Genomic DNA, 16,081 nt, shown 5'->3' with positions numbered 1-16,081 from the left:
CAAATGTTGTTTATTTTATGAAACCATTTTTAATTTTGAGACATAAGAAATTGAATTTACAATTAACTTGGTTGTCATGATTTTAGTCATGAACACAACAGATTAGCAGTTTAATTAATCAAATATCAGCAGTCCGTTTTTTTTCTTAACAACAAGAAGTAGGCCTTTATTACAATTTGCTTTTTTTCTCCCACTTAGGTCAGGCACGAACAAAAATTTGTGATTGGAGGAATTAACATATCAAGAGGGCTTTCTTCATTTTTAATGATGTACAGCATGTCACATTTGGTGATGAAAGGTGGAAAAGTTCATTTGGTGATGTATACTACAGAGCCTGAAATTCAAAGCATATTAGTGAAAAAAATTGTGTTCAAAATAGACACCTTACTTGAAATACTTTTTTTCAAGCAAAATTATTGAATTGACAATTAACTTGGTTATCATGGCTGAACTCATCAACACAACAGATTAGCAGTTTACTTAATAAAATAAGTTGAAATAGTGAAATACCTGAAATATTGAGTTGTGGTTTCTTTGAAGCATTAGTGGTCCAGTATCAGCACTGGTTGAGTACAAGTTGATTGCTACATTTGCACACGTCCCGCTATTGGCCCCACTCCCTGTTAACAAAAAGAATCCCAAATGACCAATTGAGTTCATTTAAAAGCTGTTTAGTTCACTATGTCATACGGCAATGGATACCCTTCATGTATCCATATCCGTATTTTAAACTAATTTATTGTTGTAAGTTCCTTTTGAAGGGCGAATGCCATTTAAGTTCAGTTGCTATATACATCCTCCCATTTTTAGCAGTTAAGTCTGTTCATCCTGTCTGTACCGGATATATATTCATTCACGTTGTAAACAAATCAAACTTTGCTTCCTTTATGTATGATTAAAACCTGAACAAACTTTCTTTCATAATCTGTATTATCATTAACTTTCATTCTCCAATTTGCAGCGCTAACGCTCAGTTTAATTTAATCCTTGCAAAACACTTCTCATTTGAGCCGAGTAGTTCAGTTAGAGTCAATCGCACCGCGATTGCCCAATCTAGAAAGAGTTTAGTTGAAAGTAACAACTAAACCTGCCATTCGCGACGCAAGTGCCTATCTCAGTCTTTGCAAGGTCATTTGCAATTCAATTGACTATACTCATTGTGTATGAGTATAACATGGCGCAGTCAGCAGCGGACTCAAAGAAAACACCACTCCATATAGAAGCATTTTGGGAGAAACCGACAGCAACACCTTCTCTGACGTGGATCAAATGGACGCAGCAATGGAAATTGGCTCTATTTGCTAAGGAAGGGATCCAATTGGATACTCTGTTGAATGATCCACCAGCAACAGTGACATACCCGCCTGAACCTACCTACGAAGCACCGGTGGAAAACCACACACAGGCAACGGAAAGAGATCGTAAAGTCCGAAACCAACAATTGAAAGTAAATTGGCAAAATCGTTGCGCAAAGATTGAAGAAATCGGGATCCTCTGTGGCGACAAACCATGGGGAATTTGTGAACAGAAGACAATATCATTGCTATATCTAAGCATTGGTAAAGAGGGACGGCGGATCTTCATGAGCAAATACCCTCATTTTCAGATCGAGAAACAACCTTTTAAAGATTTGTGGAGAGCAATGGAGGACTCATTCACAAAGGTTCGTAATATAACTTACGATCGCTTTGTTTTCTACTCGTGTAAACAGCAAAAAGGAGAATCGGTAGAAAGTTTCTACGGCCGTCTAATAGAATTGGCGGAGAATTGCATGCAATCTTGGTAGTGAAGAAACTACATTAATTCGTGATGCATTCATACTAAATATGCTTGATCACGAGACTCAGAAAGAATTGTTGACGGAAACAGTAGATCCACCAAAAGCATTGGAGATCGCCATACAAATGGAAATGGGAGCACAGAATCAGCAGAAAATTAACCAAAACTTGATGTCAGGTAATACTTCTGTGAATTACATCAATAATAACTCAATGCGCAATCGCAACGCGAATGGACCTTCAACAAAGCGACACTTCACTCGCTACCCAACTGTCCCAAAAAATTATCAATATACAATTATTTGTATGGATTGTGGTCTTCGCTGGAGCCACAACCATAAGCAGATTTGTCCCGCGAATGGTAAAAAATGCCATAACTGTGGTATTATGGGTCATTTCGCCAGAAAATGCCGAAAAACAAAACAATCACAGAATTCAATTCAAAAAACTCAAAAATCAAATGTAAACCAAATCGATCAGACGCCGGAAAAAAGTGATGATGAGGAATCAGTAAACTACATAACAAGCTATCAACAATTGTACGACCAGGTGTACGATTCAAACTATGATAGCGACTCTGACGACTATGTAGCAGCGATTTCTTCGGATTCAGTTCATCAATTAGAACCATTAAACGTGGAAGTGCAAATGGGAGAAATACAAACATGTGCTATGATTGACTCTGAAAGTGCCGTGAGTATCATCACACAAAGTCTAGCAAACAAAATCCTAAGATCTACAAACTCAGCTAAATGGACAGAATCGACGGAAAAAAGGAATTTGAAAACTTTTTCAAATGAGCCGATCAAAGTCATTGGGCACTTGGAAACCACAGAAGTCTACAATCAATGGCAAGACAAATCAGCAATATTGACTGTGGTAGATGATGGACACAAAAATATCATCGGACGAGATCTGTTCACTACTTTGGGACTTGCAGTTGTCCAACAACAACCAGAAACTGGTAAATGTGTTTATAACATCAATAATCCTACATGTAAAATTAAAGAGTCAATCGCGACGCAATTTCCACATCTAGTCTCGAGTATTGGTTTATCTAAAACACATGTAGCAAAATCAAAGTTTCATCAAACGTTCACAGCAAAGCATCAAAAAGGCCGACGTGTTCCGATAAATCTTCAACCTAGAGTATCAAGCGAATTAGAAAGATTACAGACTGAAGGTCATATCGAAAAACTATCTAGTTGCTCTGACGCACACTTCATTTCCCCGATTGTAATTACAGTGAAAAAAGATCAGTCGATAAAGCTCGCATTAGATTCAAAAGTATTAAATAAAGCGATACATAAAAATAAATACCAAATGCCTAATACTGAAATGTTAATCGACACCATATCACAACACCTCACAGATACACAAAACGGTCAACAAGCATATTTCACCACATTAGATCTCAAATATGCATATAGTCAATTAAAACTGCATCATGATACAGCAAAACACTCTAATTTTAACATCATATGTGGAGAATCTACCGGTACATATAGATTCAAAACTGGCTTTTATGGACTTACAGACATGCCGGCAGAATTTCAAAAAGCCATGGATTATACTCTCATAGGTTTACAAAACACATATTGTTTCTTGGACGATATTATAATAGTTAGTACTGGCACTGAAGCAGACCATTTAGCCTATGTTCACAAATGTCTAAAGAAATTAGATGACGATAACTTGAGAATTAACCTCCAGAAATGTCATTTTGCTAAATCAGAAATAGAATGGCTCGGTTACAAGTTTACACAGACTGGAATATCACCTTTAGAAAGCAAAACAGCCGCAATCTCAACAATACCACCACCAACAACATTAAAACGTCTTAGATCATTTCTAGGATCAGTACATTATATTGGCAAATTTATACCTCATCTAGCACAATAATGTCACCCACTTAGACCACTTTTAAAGAAATCAGTAAAATTCATCTGGAGAGATGAACACACTAAACATTTTAATCAAATTAAAGACAAAATAGCAAATAGTACAGAAATTAGCCACTACAACCTTAAACTGGACGTTCGTGTAAAATGTGATGCATCCCGTTCAGGATTGGGGGCAGCATTGAAACAAAATACACCGGATGGTTGGAAACCAATAGCCTTCGCGTCGCGATTTCTAAATTCAACGGAAGAACGCTACAGTGTCAACGAACTGGAACTATTGGGAATAGTTTGGTCAAATGATTATTTTAAATATTACTTATACGGAAAAAACTTTACGGTAGTGACAGATCATAGAGCCCTATTGTCCATACTTAAAGAACACCGATCAAACAAGTCATACATTAGTCGACTGTCTCGATGGATAGATAGATTGCTACCGTACAATTTCACAATTGAGCATATGCCAGGTGCAAAAATGGGACTCGTTGACTACATTTCTAGAAACCCTTTTGCAAGAGCTAAAAAGATATCTACATACGACGAGCATTTTCTTGTATCAACAATTTCTAGAATCCGTGATCAAATGAAACACTTAATTATCAATAGACAAACAGCAACTAAAAAATTTAGTAACATATTAAAGTTGAATTTGCCTTCACTAAAAGTTACACAACCATTTGCATCGCGATTAACCATACCACAAAGTGATAATTCAACTAATTGCATTGCGAGAAAGCATTTGCATCACAATTAACCGTTTCACCATTGAAAACTCCATTCGCACCGCAATTAACACATGCCAATTTTAAACTTAATCCGTATTCTGTACATCCATTCGCGTCGCAAATGCCACCTAAAGTTACAAAATTACAATTTATACCAAATCGCCGTAAAGTAAATAATTCACATTCCATTAGCAAATTCGCTGCAAAAGAGGCGCAAATATTAGACAGTAAAGAATGTGAACAATCTGAACAATTATCTTTAATGCAGCCCATTAATGGTAATAAGTCAAGTAATACACCTAACAACACTAAATTAAGCGCGAAAACACAAATCCCCAAGTATAAATACCACTTACCCAAAAATCACTCGCTTTTTGCCCAAATTCTGCCTAAGAAAAACTACTTTGTGAATAAACTCAATAAACCTCTCATATCAAATAATTCAGTAAATAGTCTCAGCACGATGTCAAAAGCCAAAGCAACCCGCTCTAAATCAACCCCTACTAAAGCGAGAGTAACTTTCTCCGACACAACACCTTCAACACCCGAATCCAATGCAACAACTCATACAGAAACTCCAACTGGTAGTATGATAGACGAGTTCGAGGACATAATGTTCACTGAAACACTTAATAAAGTGTTCAGTAAGAAGTTTCTAGCAATACTGACTGGAAAAGACGCGATATTGAAAGAAGTAAGGGACTGTGTGCTTCGAAATGATGCAGAACGACTACAAGAGATCAGTGCTTATCTCTTCTCATACTGGAGAGATCTAAGCGTGAAACACGGGTGTGTCTGTCTAGATGAGAGAATTGCGATCCCAAAATCCATTAAAGATGCGGTGTTGGAAGACATTCACTCCACACACCCAGGCAGTTTCGCTATGCTTTCATTAGCTCAAAATATCTGGTGGCCCTACATCCACAGAGATATACTGGCAAAGGCCAGTGAGTGCAAAGCTTGCACGGAAATTGGTAACAATCTAAAATCAGTGATTTCGCACCGCAAATGGACACCTCTACCTAAATGTAGTGAACCAAATGACGAAATACAATTAGATTTTGGTGGCCCAATTTTAAATGAGAAAGGAATAGAACAATATTTTCTTACTAGTATAGATAGATACTCTAAATACCCCACAGCAGAAATAGTAAATAATGCATCAGGTCTAAATGTAATCAAATTCTTAAATAATTATATATATCAACATGGAGTACCTAGAACTATTAGATTAGATCAAGCTAGATGTTTTACAGGAAAAAAGTTTGAAATTTTGTACAGAAAATAATATTACACCTTTATATGCACCTGCAAATGACCATAGAGCAATCGGATTAGTAGAACGTATCATTCAAACAATTAAACGACAATTATCTTGCATGAAATCACAATTAAATAAAAAATTTAATTTAGAAAATTCACTGAAAGCAATAATACAACGACTTAGAATATCAAAACAAAAAATAATCACAACCACGCACTTTGAGGCACACTTCGGTAGAAAATGTAACACACCTATATCAAATATTACAACTAAATCTGATAGTAAAAATCTCAACTATAATGCAATAATTAATTATTATTTAGACGAAGATACAATCCCGGGTCGTTCCTACCTTACAGATGAACAGTGGGCGGATACAGCTCTTTTTATTCCGACACGGAAATTGAGCGAGTCATTTGCGCCGCAAGTACCCGCGCAAGAACAGAACAAGAGAAAAGGAACGACGGGGAAGATCGTTTTATAAAGCCAGATGTCGTCTACCGCGCAATTCCCTGCTCCGAACGTAGCGTGCAGGTGAAGTTGGCCCGCAAGATACATGAGAACCAACGCCAAAAGAAGAACTTAGATGGCCTCTATGAGGTATTAGCTCCTGGCAGCACAGTGTGCAAAATAAATCCAACTACGAGTGTCATCAAAGAACCTTACAAACCAGAAGTTCGGGTTAGGAACTCTGACATCGCCAAATTTGGGACGAGGGCTGAGCGAGAAACACAGTTAGCACAATACATAGAACGACGCCCAAAGAAAATAAACGAAAAAACTCTCGAACAAAAAATTCAACAACACAAACGAGATCTTTTTCGAAAAAATACTGGAGAGAAAAAGATAAAGCGAAATAGAAGACAAACAGACGATGTAAGTGTCGTTTCGTCGGGACGATCTTGTATATCTACAGCTAGCAATATCGCAAGATCCTTAAAGATGAGAATACCAAAAAGAAACCCGAAATACGACGAGGCATTCCAAAATCGACCCGATCTTACACAAATATAAATTTCAGTCCAATCGCGCCGCAAGTGGTATCGTCCGATACAGCAGGACCATCCGGAGCACAAACAACCTCATCATCTCAAAAACAACCTACACCCCTCTTGCGAAAGACTTCAAAACGCAAAATCACGGTCAGTGATACATCGGATTCGGACACGTCCTCTATTAGAAAAAGCAAGAGGACATTGAAAAAGAAATCCCAAAAATCGCAAACAATCGTCGAAAAAGTTCGTAGCACAGAAGGTTACACTGATTATCAAGAAACTGGCATGGCGGCAGAGTCAAATGAAGGATCTGAGTATTCACAAAATCAACCGAGGGAGATGACAGTTCTCCAGGCCGAAAATGCTGAAAATAGCGACAGCGAGTGATCTTCGATTAAGAAAACTTTCATAAACTTTTATTCTATCTATTATTTAATTTTTTATTTCTTAGTAACCGGTGAATATTTAGTAATTTTCTGATTTTAATTTAGTAAATTATTTTTCTCCAAGAGGGGGAAATGTCATACGGCAATGGATACCCTTCATGTATCCATATCCGTATTATAAACTAATTTATTGTTGTAAGTTCCTTTTGAAGGGCGAATGCCATTTAAGTTCAGTTGCTATATACATCCTCCCATTTTTAGCAGTTATGTCTGTTCATCCTGTCTGTACCGGATATATAATCATTCACGTTGTAAACAAATCAAACTTTGCTTCCTTTATGTATGATTAAAACCTGAACAAAATTTCTTTCATAATCTGTATTATCATTAACTTTCATTCTCCAATTTGCAGCGCTAACGCTCAGTTTAATTTAATCCTTGCAAAACACTTCTCATTTGAGCCGAGTAGTTCAGTTAGAGTCAATCGCACCGCGATTGCCCAATCTAGAAAGAGTTTAGTTGAAAGTAACAACTAAACCTGCCATTCGCGACGCAAGTGCCTATCTCAGTCTTTGCGAGGTCATTTGCAATTCAATTGACTATACTCATTGTGTATGAGTATAACACACTATAAACATTTTGAGAAGGAAAAGCGATTATTAATAACGAAATGGAAAAGTCCGCAATTGAGAAAAGAATAGAAATTTATGATCTTAGTAACAGCCATATCATTGGAGTGGTTTTAAGCATAAGAACAATAGGAAAAAGAGTTCCATTTAATTCCATTATTGACTCTGAATGAACTAAAAAATTTTTTAAAAAAATGATTTTAATTCCATGTGTTGTTGATGTTGATGCCTAAATTTTCCTATAAATAGCCTTAAATCTCGTTTAATAGCCAATAAACTTATTTGCTATTATAACTCAGTTGTTATAACTCAGCTAACCAGTGACAGTAGTTATTTGATACAAAGTGAATCTCTCTTCCTCCTTCGTTGATTCCGCCTCTAAGATGCAGAATGTCTTCTGTTCTCCACAGTTCCACCCAATCCACTGATGACTTTGGAATTTCCACTGGGCATTGGTGGATTTATTTCTGATTGACACACTCTCACAAAACCAGCACTCGTGCTCAAACGCCTGAAATGACCCAAGTCTAGTACCGATCTTTTGTAGGTCACAGTGATACATGTCCTTCATTTTTCGATCAAGCAATTTTTCATCAAGATCCTACCAAAAAGGATATTTCTTGTTTTGAATTTTTTTTGTACTTTTTTGAATTCCGAAGAATTATAAATAGATGTTGTTGCGGCATCTACCCCAAATTGGCATTCCCATTTGGATTGCTGTGGCATATGGTACGGGACTTCAACCTGGGAACTTTTCGTGTAGAAAATATATAATACAGATCAGGACATTACATTATGTAAGGGTATTCTTCTTTTTTTTTAAAATTATCAGTTCCCCATAACGATCAGTTCCCAGGTTGAGGTCCTCGTTCAAAAGTCCTTATGAAAATACCCATCCAGACCATTTTTGCCTATGAAAATACCCAGGCAGACCAAAAATGCCTATAGTCCAGACTTTGCCTTGTTCACACTATATTTAACTAAAGTATTCTATAAGAGTGACGAAACCTGATCAATTTCCACTTTGATACTCTGTATGTATCCAATATCCTCGCAATTCATCCTGAATGCGATTTTGGACCCAGTTGGGAAGTGCATCAGGTTGGTCTTGGTGTCAACGTATCTTTTGTCCACCAGTCTCTTCTTGATTGACTTCACACCCTCTACACTCTTCATCTGGATGTAGACTGGAGCTGTAGTTCCGGATCCCTTCTCCGTTCCAGTTGATACCACAATCTGTAAACAATTGATAGACACATTTGAAACGCAAGCCAATCTTTGAATCCTTATCCCACCAGTTAAGAGAATCCCAATTGAAAAACCGATTGTGTGGGTTTTGATTCACATAATAAATCATCATCAGAGTGACGGGGGGCCATAAATCCGAGAGTTGCTGTGATTCCAAACTTGGATTATGACTTTAATTTGATAACTAATGGCATGTCAATGAGTTAATAAAGTCGACTAAGGTTATCTTCCCAAGCCATATATTAATTGAATTTGTTCCTATTTAATGTACTGCTTCCGTAAAAGTTCGAGATTTGCTCCTCATTGTTATACCAGCACCCAAATTAAAAGCTGACCGTTTTGGTAAAAGCAATAATATTTTGAGTTTAAGTTTTTTGTTCCAATCCTGCAAATTTATTTTGTAATGAGGAACTTCATACCAGATGCAACTTTTTGTTTAGCCAATTTCCGCCGATCGATATCTTTTCAGATATACAAAATTGGTATCATTGAAAAGCTCTTAAAAACTGAATCAATTGTTGCAGAGACATTTCAAAATTTTCATTTTTCGAACAAAAACTGAGGTTTCAACGTTAAACTTTTTACTTCACATTTTGGATCTTGTTGCGATCCCATTCAAAACTGCAAATATATTTTTCACTTCTAATAATATGCAGCTGACGTCATCAATTGGTTAATTACACATTCCCTCCAACGCGAATTCAATAGCTATTTAATGCCAGTCCAAAACATAACCAAAGTGCAAACAATTTTTAAGGTTCTCAAAATTTGGGTGATATTCGAAAACATTGGGTCCGCAACTTTATACCAGCTCGACCTTTTACATCCAGCCGAGTTTGACTGATCGATATCCATTCCTGAGATACCGGGGAGGTATCATTAATAGGACCTCAAAATAACGAAACGATCATTCAAGAGGAATTTTTTGAGAAACGAAATTAAGTATCATTTCATTCCACTATATAGCATTTGACATTAAAGAATGTTTTGTCATATTTAAGTGCATGACTGAATCCCTTGTTTGGTTTTGATAGTTTTATATCAAGTCCCATGAGCCACTGAGGCGTGACCAAATGAATTGATTCCTTATTTATTAGTCATAATTATACAAAACACTAAAATCGGGGTTAAGTGATCGAGGGGTTAAATGATAGAGGGGTAAAGAAATAGGGGTTAAATGATTGGGGTAAAATAAATAGGAGTGAGAAGGCGGAACAACGCGAATTTTAGTGTGTTTATAATTCTCAAGCTTTAAAAAATTAGCGGCAGTAAATAGCAATCCTGGGAGGAAAAACCAATGAAGAAAGAAAACGAAACCAGGTAGCTCTCAAACTTGCAATTGTCTGCACTTCTACCAAACTTATGATTTCATTATTTTTTTAAATTTTTATGGCCCTTGTTAACAAATGGAACGTGAGGCAATCAGGTAGAGTTTGTATTTTAAATATTAACCTACTTAGTTTGAAAAATTTTGTCCAATTTCCTTTTAAAAAGATAAAATAAAAATTACAAAATGACAGCGCTTGTGCCCTTATAGGCTGAAAACTTCAAACCTCTTAAAAATATCTTGTGACACTAAATTTTTCTTTAATTAGCATGCAACGGAGGACAAAAGCGCGAGGAAAGCAGCATTTTTGATAATTTGATTTACCAATTGGGCAAAAACTTGAATTTCCGGCAATATATATTCAACCTTTTCTGACTACGAACGTTCGCCATTTGACAAAAAAATTATAAAAGAGCTTAAATATTAAAAACTCAAAATTGTTTTTTTGATTGCAAACTCCTATGTCATGAACTGTCGCAAAGACTCAAATGTCTTTCGTTTCATAGTAATTAAAGGTCGCATTTGTATTTTATTTTTAAAAAAACTCAAAAACAACGGAAACACATTATTTCTCTCGATGCTATCAACTAGTTCTGAACATAAATGCTTATTGAGAACAAATTGTAAAACCAATCTCTCACAATATTGCGAGAGATGGGGTTACAATTTTTCAATAGTCTAATCATGTCGCAATTAGGTCTAAAAAATGCTAATAAAAATCGAATGCGCTTTATACAAAAATTGGCAACATTCGATCCAACGAAGGGTGTGGCCTCTTGAATTCTTTTTTTAAAAATGGTCACAAACAAATTAACCTTGGTTTTACCGAAGCTTGTTTTAAACGAAAAATTAACAATTGACAGAAAGAAGCTAATTTTTGAGCATTTCATTGAACCATTCAGGTATCACATCACCGCAGTTCTTTTGGTGTTCGCGTACTAGACTCAATTCGCTATTGCTCGACTCATTGCCCACAATCAAATGATCAAGGCTATTATCCATTCCTATTGCGTGACAAAAAAATATTCATCAACTTCAACCAAAAATACACGGTCCTTGTTTCCCGGTTAATTGAGTGAGAAAAAAATTAGGGTTTAATAACTCTAATTGGGGGATGCAGCTTCATTATAAAAAATTTTGCACAACAGGTGACAGTCCACTTTTAGTTTGTGGCTTGCAATCGTACGTCCCTAGCAATCAGAAATGTGGCTGTGCCACGCTTCACACTTATTGATATCACCTAATGTTTTCGTGTTACTTACCTGTTAGGGTTTTTTTGTTTGAAGTTTGCCGTTTGACATACATTTATTCCTTAGATAGGTTACGCAATTGATTGGGTGACGCTCTTATATGTTCAATTTTGACATTGTGGGATGTTTTCCGTTTGTGCCCCCAGTTTAGTGGGCGCATATTATTTGCACGCCCCCCCCCCCCCGACGCACGTGCCATATTTTTCAGTAATGATTTGCTATGTATTGGCGCGTGCTCTGTAACTTGGGGGCACATAACGTACTTTGGGGGGGGGGGGTACATACGGAAAAGATCCGAAATTTGAAATGTGTTCAAAAAAGCTAGTTTTTGTTGACTCATAAAAATGGTTGCATTAATCATTGTCACACTATCCCTACTCCATATTTAATTGGTTTAGCGAATGACTTGTTCATGCGTGCCTGTGCGAGCAAAAAATAAGATTTTACGCAACCCTGGCGAGTTGTTTTTTTCACTTTCGCCACCATCGCTTTCTTCACCTTCATATAGAACTCAGAGAAATCGGATCTGCTGTTTGGTTCCAGTGATAGTTCTTTTTAACCCAGAATTACATTAATGGAAGAGACATAAGTCTTGATGCTAAAAATATAGGCCAATAGGTTTAGTCAACAAGGAAGAAATGAGATGATTAACCGACAGCTCAATTCCAGTTGTTCAAGTGCTTTGGTTTACCAATTCAGTGATCGCCATAAGTTTTATACTATTTGAACAGGGAGAGGGAAAGAATAAATCTGCAGTAACCTTGTATGTGGTCATTTTTGACATCATCTCCTCGTTTTCCCGACCAGTGGGCGAACCCTCGTGAACAACCAGTCTGTCAAACACTCTCTCGTCCTCTTTTGTTCTGCTAATTCTCCCCTTTTTAGAACTCTTTTTGGGGCTGTTCTGATTACTCCTGGCGAAGGCACTGTAAGTGTCCTTTGAATTATCTGTAAGATCCACTTTCGATTTGGGACGCTTTCGGTTCATCGAACTGCTTCGTCTATTCATGCTAAAGTTAAAACAATCATGAAATGCTAAATAAGCTCAAGAAAACCATCTATTATGCCAAAAAAAAGAAATAAGTTTTACCCAAAAAAATTGGCTCCAAAGAGTGTTAGAATCTTACTGTTTTACTATAGAAAGTTAGAATTCGGAAAACATTTTTTTTATTACGGTAAGGAATGTATGGTCCCCAGGCCGAGGTGTCCACACTGAAACCACCTTTGATCAGACTATCTTCGCACGCATAGCTATTCATCGTGCGATAACAAAGACTTTCGTGCGATTTTCGTGCGATTTTCCAACGCACGAAAGTTTGTAAAATCATCTGAAACTTACCTGATAAGCCAACTTATCTGGAAAGAGCCAAAATTTTCGGCCTTGACAGAAGATACGCCACTAACATAGTTTTGTAATTTGATTGTGTGGCTTCTTCTCCTCTGTTGACAGACTGTGAAATGACCAGCCCAGTGGCAGTTGTCCACTTCCTGTCAGCCAACACGCCATCTGACATGTCCCATTTGACCCAAGGGTCAACTTTGTACTCTGAGGGGTCATAGCTACCACGATGTCCTTTGATGACGTCAGCAGATTGTTCTGTTGATAGTTGGTCTGAATAAAATGCAAATACCAATCTATGTGTTCTCAGAACCATTTGATATTCCAAGCTATAAAGGTACTAAGATATTTCAAGGCGCTATGAAGTTACAAAACGTCAACTTAACAGGTGTAAGAACAGTGTAAGTGTATGTGTGTGTATGTGTGCGTGTATGTGTGTGTCTGTCTGTGCAAATGTACCTGTGTGTGTGTGTGTTTTTTTTCCTAATCCAGAACCGACAATGTGTTCGCGCGCGTGTGTTTTTGTTTGTGTACAAATAAGATATTCAGTAGCATAATTGAGGTGAATTATGTAATATGACGATTCAATTAACTCTGGGTCAAATGGTGAAGGTACTTTTTTCTGTTCTTCTAAATAAAAATTCTCCGCGTGCGTTTGGCTAAACATAGTCCTATAGAACACTTAATAGATTGAAAGACTTTTGCTACTATTTTTCCGCAACTCAAAGGTTTCCCCAGGTTGTTGTCTTTCCTGTTGTTATGTTTTTGAATATCCCTTGGGAAACCAATTCCAAAAAACTAAATTTAAAGATGCAGCTTTTCAAGTCACATTAAAACCTATAATGAAGGGTTGCAATGAGGAGGGATTACTATGCATTGGAACAAATTGCGCAAAAACTTTGAAGAAAAGAATGGATTTCTACTTTTCCGAAATTTTTTTCTGATATTATTTTCATAATTTTTGTCTAAAAATCAACAAAAACTTACGATTTTTTTTACTTTTAAAATTTTTCGTTGACTAAAATTGGTGTTCAATTGTAGTTTAATGGAGAACTTAAAGTCTAAAGTGAATTGAAGCATCAGGAACAATCAACAGATAATAGAATTGACAAAAAAAGTTTTCAATTTCTCACCAGGTTGTTTTCTTCAGTCCTCGACTCAAATATCCTGTATTTGGCCAATTTTTCCAATCCACTTAAAGACGATGTTTGAGGTCTGGTTTTCAGGTTTAGCGTAGATTCTCGCAGAATTTTACAGATCAAAATCTTTTTGATCTTTCTCTTTCCTAACTTAAAATGTTGTAAAAAAGTTCCCATAGCTTGACGCTGAATTAAATAGTCTATGATATAGAGGCCCCGCTAATTTCCACGTAATAGAGATTGTTCAAGGGGCCAGAGAAAACATCAGAGAGCTAAACGAAATTCTTGTTTTTATTCGTTTTTCCCCTTTTCCTGTGGAAAAAAATTTTCTGTAATTTTCTGGCACTTAAAGAGCATCACTGTTGTTTTTATCAATGCGGCTTCTGAAAAATAAATTAAGAGAAACGAAACATAATGCAATAAAAAAATTTTATTCAAGGTTTCAAAGAAAAAGGAAACTAAAGGTTTTTTCTCATCGGTTTATTTTTGATTCACATATTCTATCAAGCTTTTCTATGTTCGGGTTGAGCTAAAATTCTGTTAAGAAGGAAAGGAAGAGTTTGTGAAGATTTAAAAAAAGTGTTAAACAATTGATTTTCTTTTGAAGACATTGTATATTTTCAGGAAAATTACTCTTTCTTTTGTTTTCTAAGTATTTCTAAATTCATAATTTTGAATTTTGATGACCTCAGCGACCTCAACGTGATCTCAGCAAGCTTCACTCAAAACCAAAATTACTATTAAAAATTCTGTTGTTAAGGAACTGCTAACCATATCTTTTGTCTTGTCGGAGTTCCAGTCAACATTCAAAAGTTTCCAGATGGGCTATTTCCCAGCTATTGTAATTTGTTATCTTTAGAGCGCCCTGTAGTTCATTATTGTGTAAAGATGTTACCATTGAATTTATAACTGTTCTCTTTGGCCTTTTTTATTCACCAGCCGTCTCATCAATTGAAGGTGGCAAATCGGGACTTTTTTAAGAATTTTCATTTTTGTGTTTAATGTTTTGATCTTTCTTAATCGAAATTGGCCTAAATTATTAAAATAAATTTGCGTTCACAATTCAAAACTCTTTAACTTCAATTTTGAAATTTGATTTTTCCGCATTGATAGCCTACAAAGTAAAGTTTGAAAGGTTTTTGCTATGAACCTATGCATCAAGATTAAAAAGTTAATCCATATTCTAGTAGGTGCAAATATACTCGTACAAAGATGAGAGCGACCTGCTTAGATTACCTTTCTATTTTAGATTTGAAAGATTCCTTTATTATAAAAAGCAAGTGCTGAAATCATTCATCATCTACTATTTTGTTTAACTAGCTCTTTGTCGTTATTATGGTAATAAATTGAACTAACGCCGCTTAATTTCAGCATAAGTTTTTCTTGGATAATTCTTGATTTTTATTCCCTATTTGCTTAAAGTATTGGGCTACTTCTTAAAGTCAAAATCACGATGCTGTAATCAAAACTCAATTAAAACCCAGAAAAACGAAAAATGTAGGATAAACAAATATATCATATTAAATTTTTATCAAGTAAGAAAAATCCCACCTTTTATTGGATCCATACACAGATTAAGGACGCACCACAACAAAAACCAAATAAATTCTAAAACTAAAGCACGCTGTGACAGTTACGTAAAAATTTTGTTGTTACACAACACGCGCACTTTTACATTCAGTATAAACTATTGTATATACGCATACGGTGGTTTCAAAGTACATACATAGGCACCTGTGTAATATTGGCAGTATTTTTTAAATCAAATAGATGCGCTTAAAAAGAGCAAATATACGTGTTATGGCAATGTATGCAAACAAGTACATAAGCTGTCAAACATGCTGTTTACCAATTAAATAACTATGTTTTAAATTAAACAGTCTCAGTATTTTTGAAAATGATTTTTAAAATAAATTTGGGTTTTGAATATTCTCAAGTCAAAAATTTCCTGCATTGCGAAAACCGCATTGTACTTTGTAGTATTTGATCATCTTAAAGGTAATTATCATAGGCAAAACAAAAAAATGCGAATTGGTGAATTATGCAAATAAAAAACTATACTATTTGTGCATTTGCATTCTCGTGGTTGATAGTTGA

General features: G+C 35.9%; 1 protein-coding gene across 2 annotated transcripts in view; it reads right to left on the bottom strand.

The window, feature by feature from the left end:
• Positions 1-15,653, bottom strand: part of LOC142352031 (lipoxygenase homology domain-containing protein 1-like) — a 63,788-nt gene extending 48,135 nt beyond the window's left edge. For both annotated transcript variants that reach the window (XM_075404372.1, XM_075404373.1), the window contains exons 1-6: positions 15,536-15,653; positions 12,911-13,118; positions 12,267-12,516; positions 8,690-8,917; positions 8,000-8,192; positions 511-620 (exon numbers count right to left, since the gene is read on the bottom strand). In XM_075404372.1, coding sequence (XP_075260487.1) covers positions 511-620; positions 8,000-8,192; positions 8,690-8,917; positions 12,267-12,516; positions 12,911-13,118; positions 15,536-15,551 — 1,005 coding nt within the window. In that variant the 5' untranslated portion in view covers positions 15,552-15,653. The remainder of the gene's footprint in view (positions 1-510; positions 621-7,999; positions 8,193-8,689; positions 8,918-12,266; positions 12,517-12,910; positions 13,119-15,535) is intronic.
• Positions 15,654-16,081: the final 428 nt, after the last annotated feature.

The sequence above is a fragment of the Convolutriloba macropyga genome, chromosome 13, assembly GCF_964194025.1.
Source record: "Convolutriloba macropyga chromosome 13, txConMacr16.3, whole genome shotgun sequence".
Classification (NCBI taxonomy): domain Eukaryota; kingdom Metazoa; phylum Xenacoelomorpha; order Acoela; family Convolutidae; genus Convolutriloba; species Convolutriloba macropyga.
The sequence above is the reverse complement of the archived record's forward strand: the minus strand, read 5'-3'. Positions and strand labels throughout refer to the sequence as shown.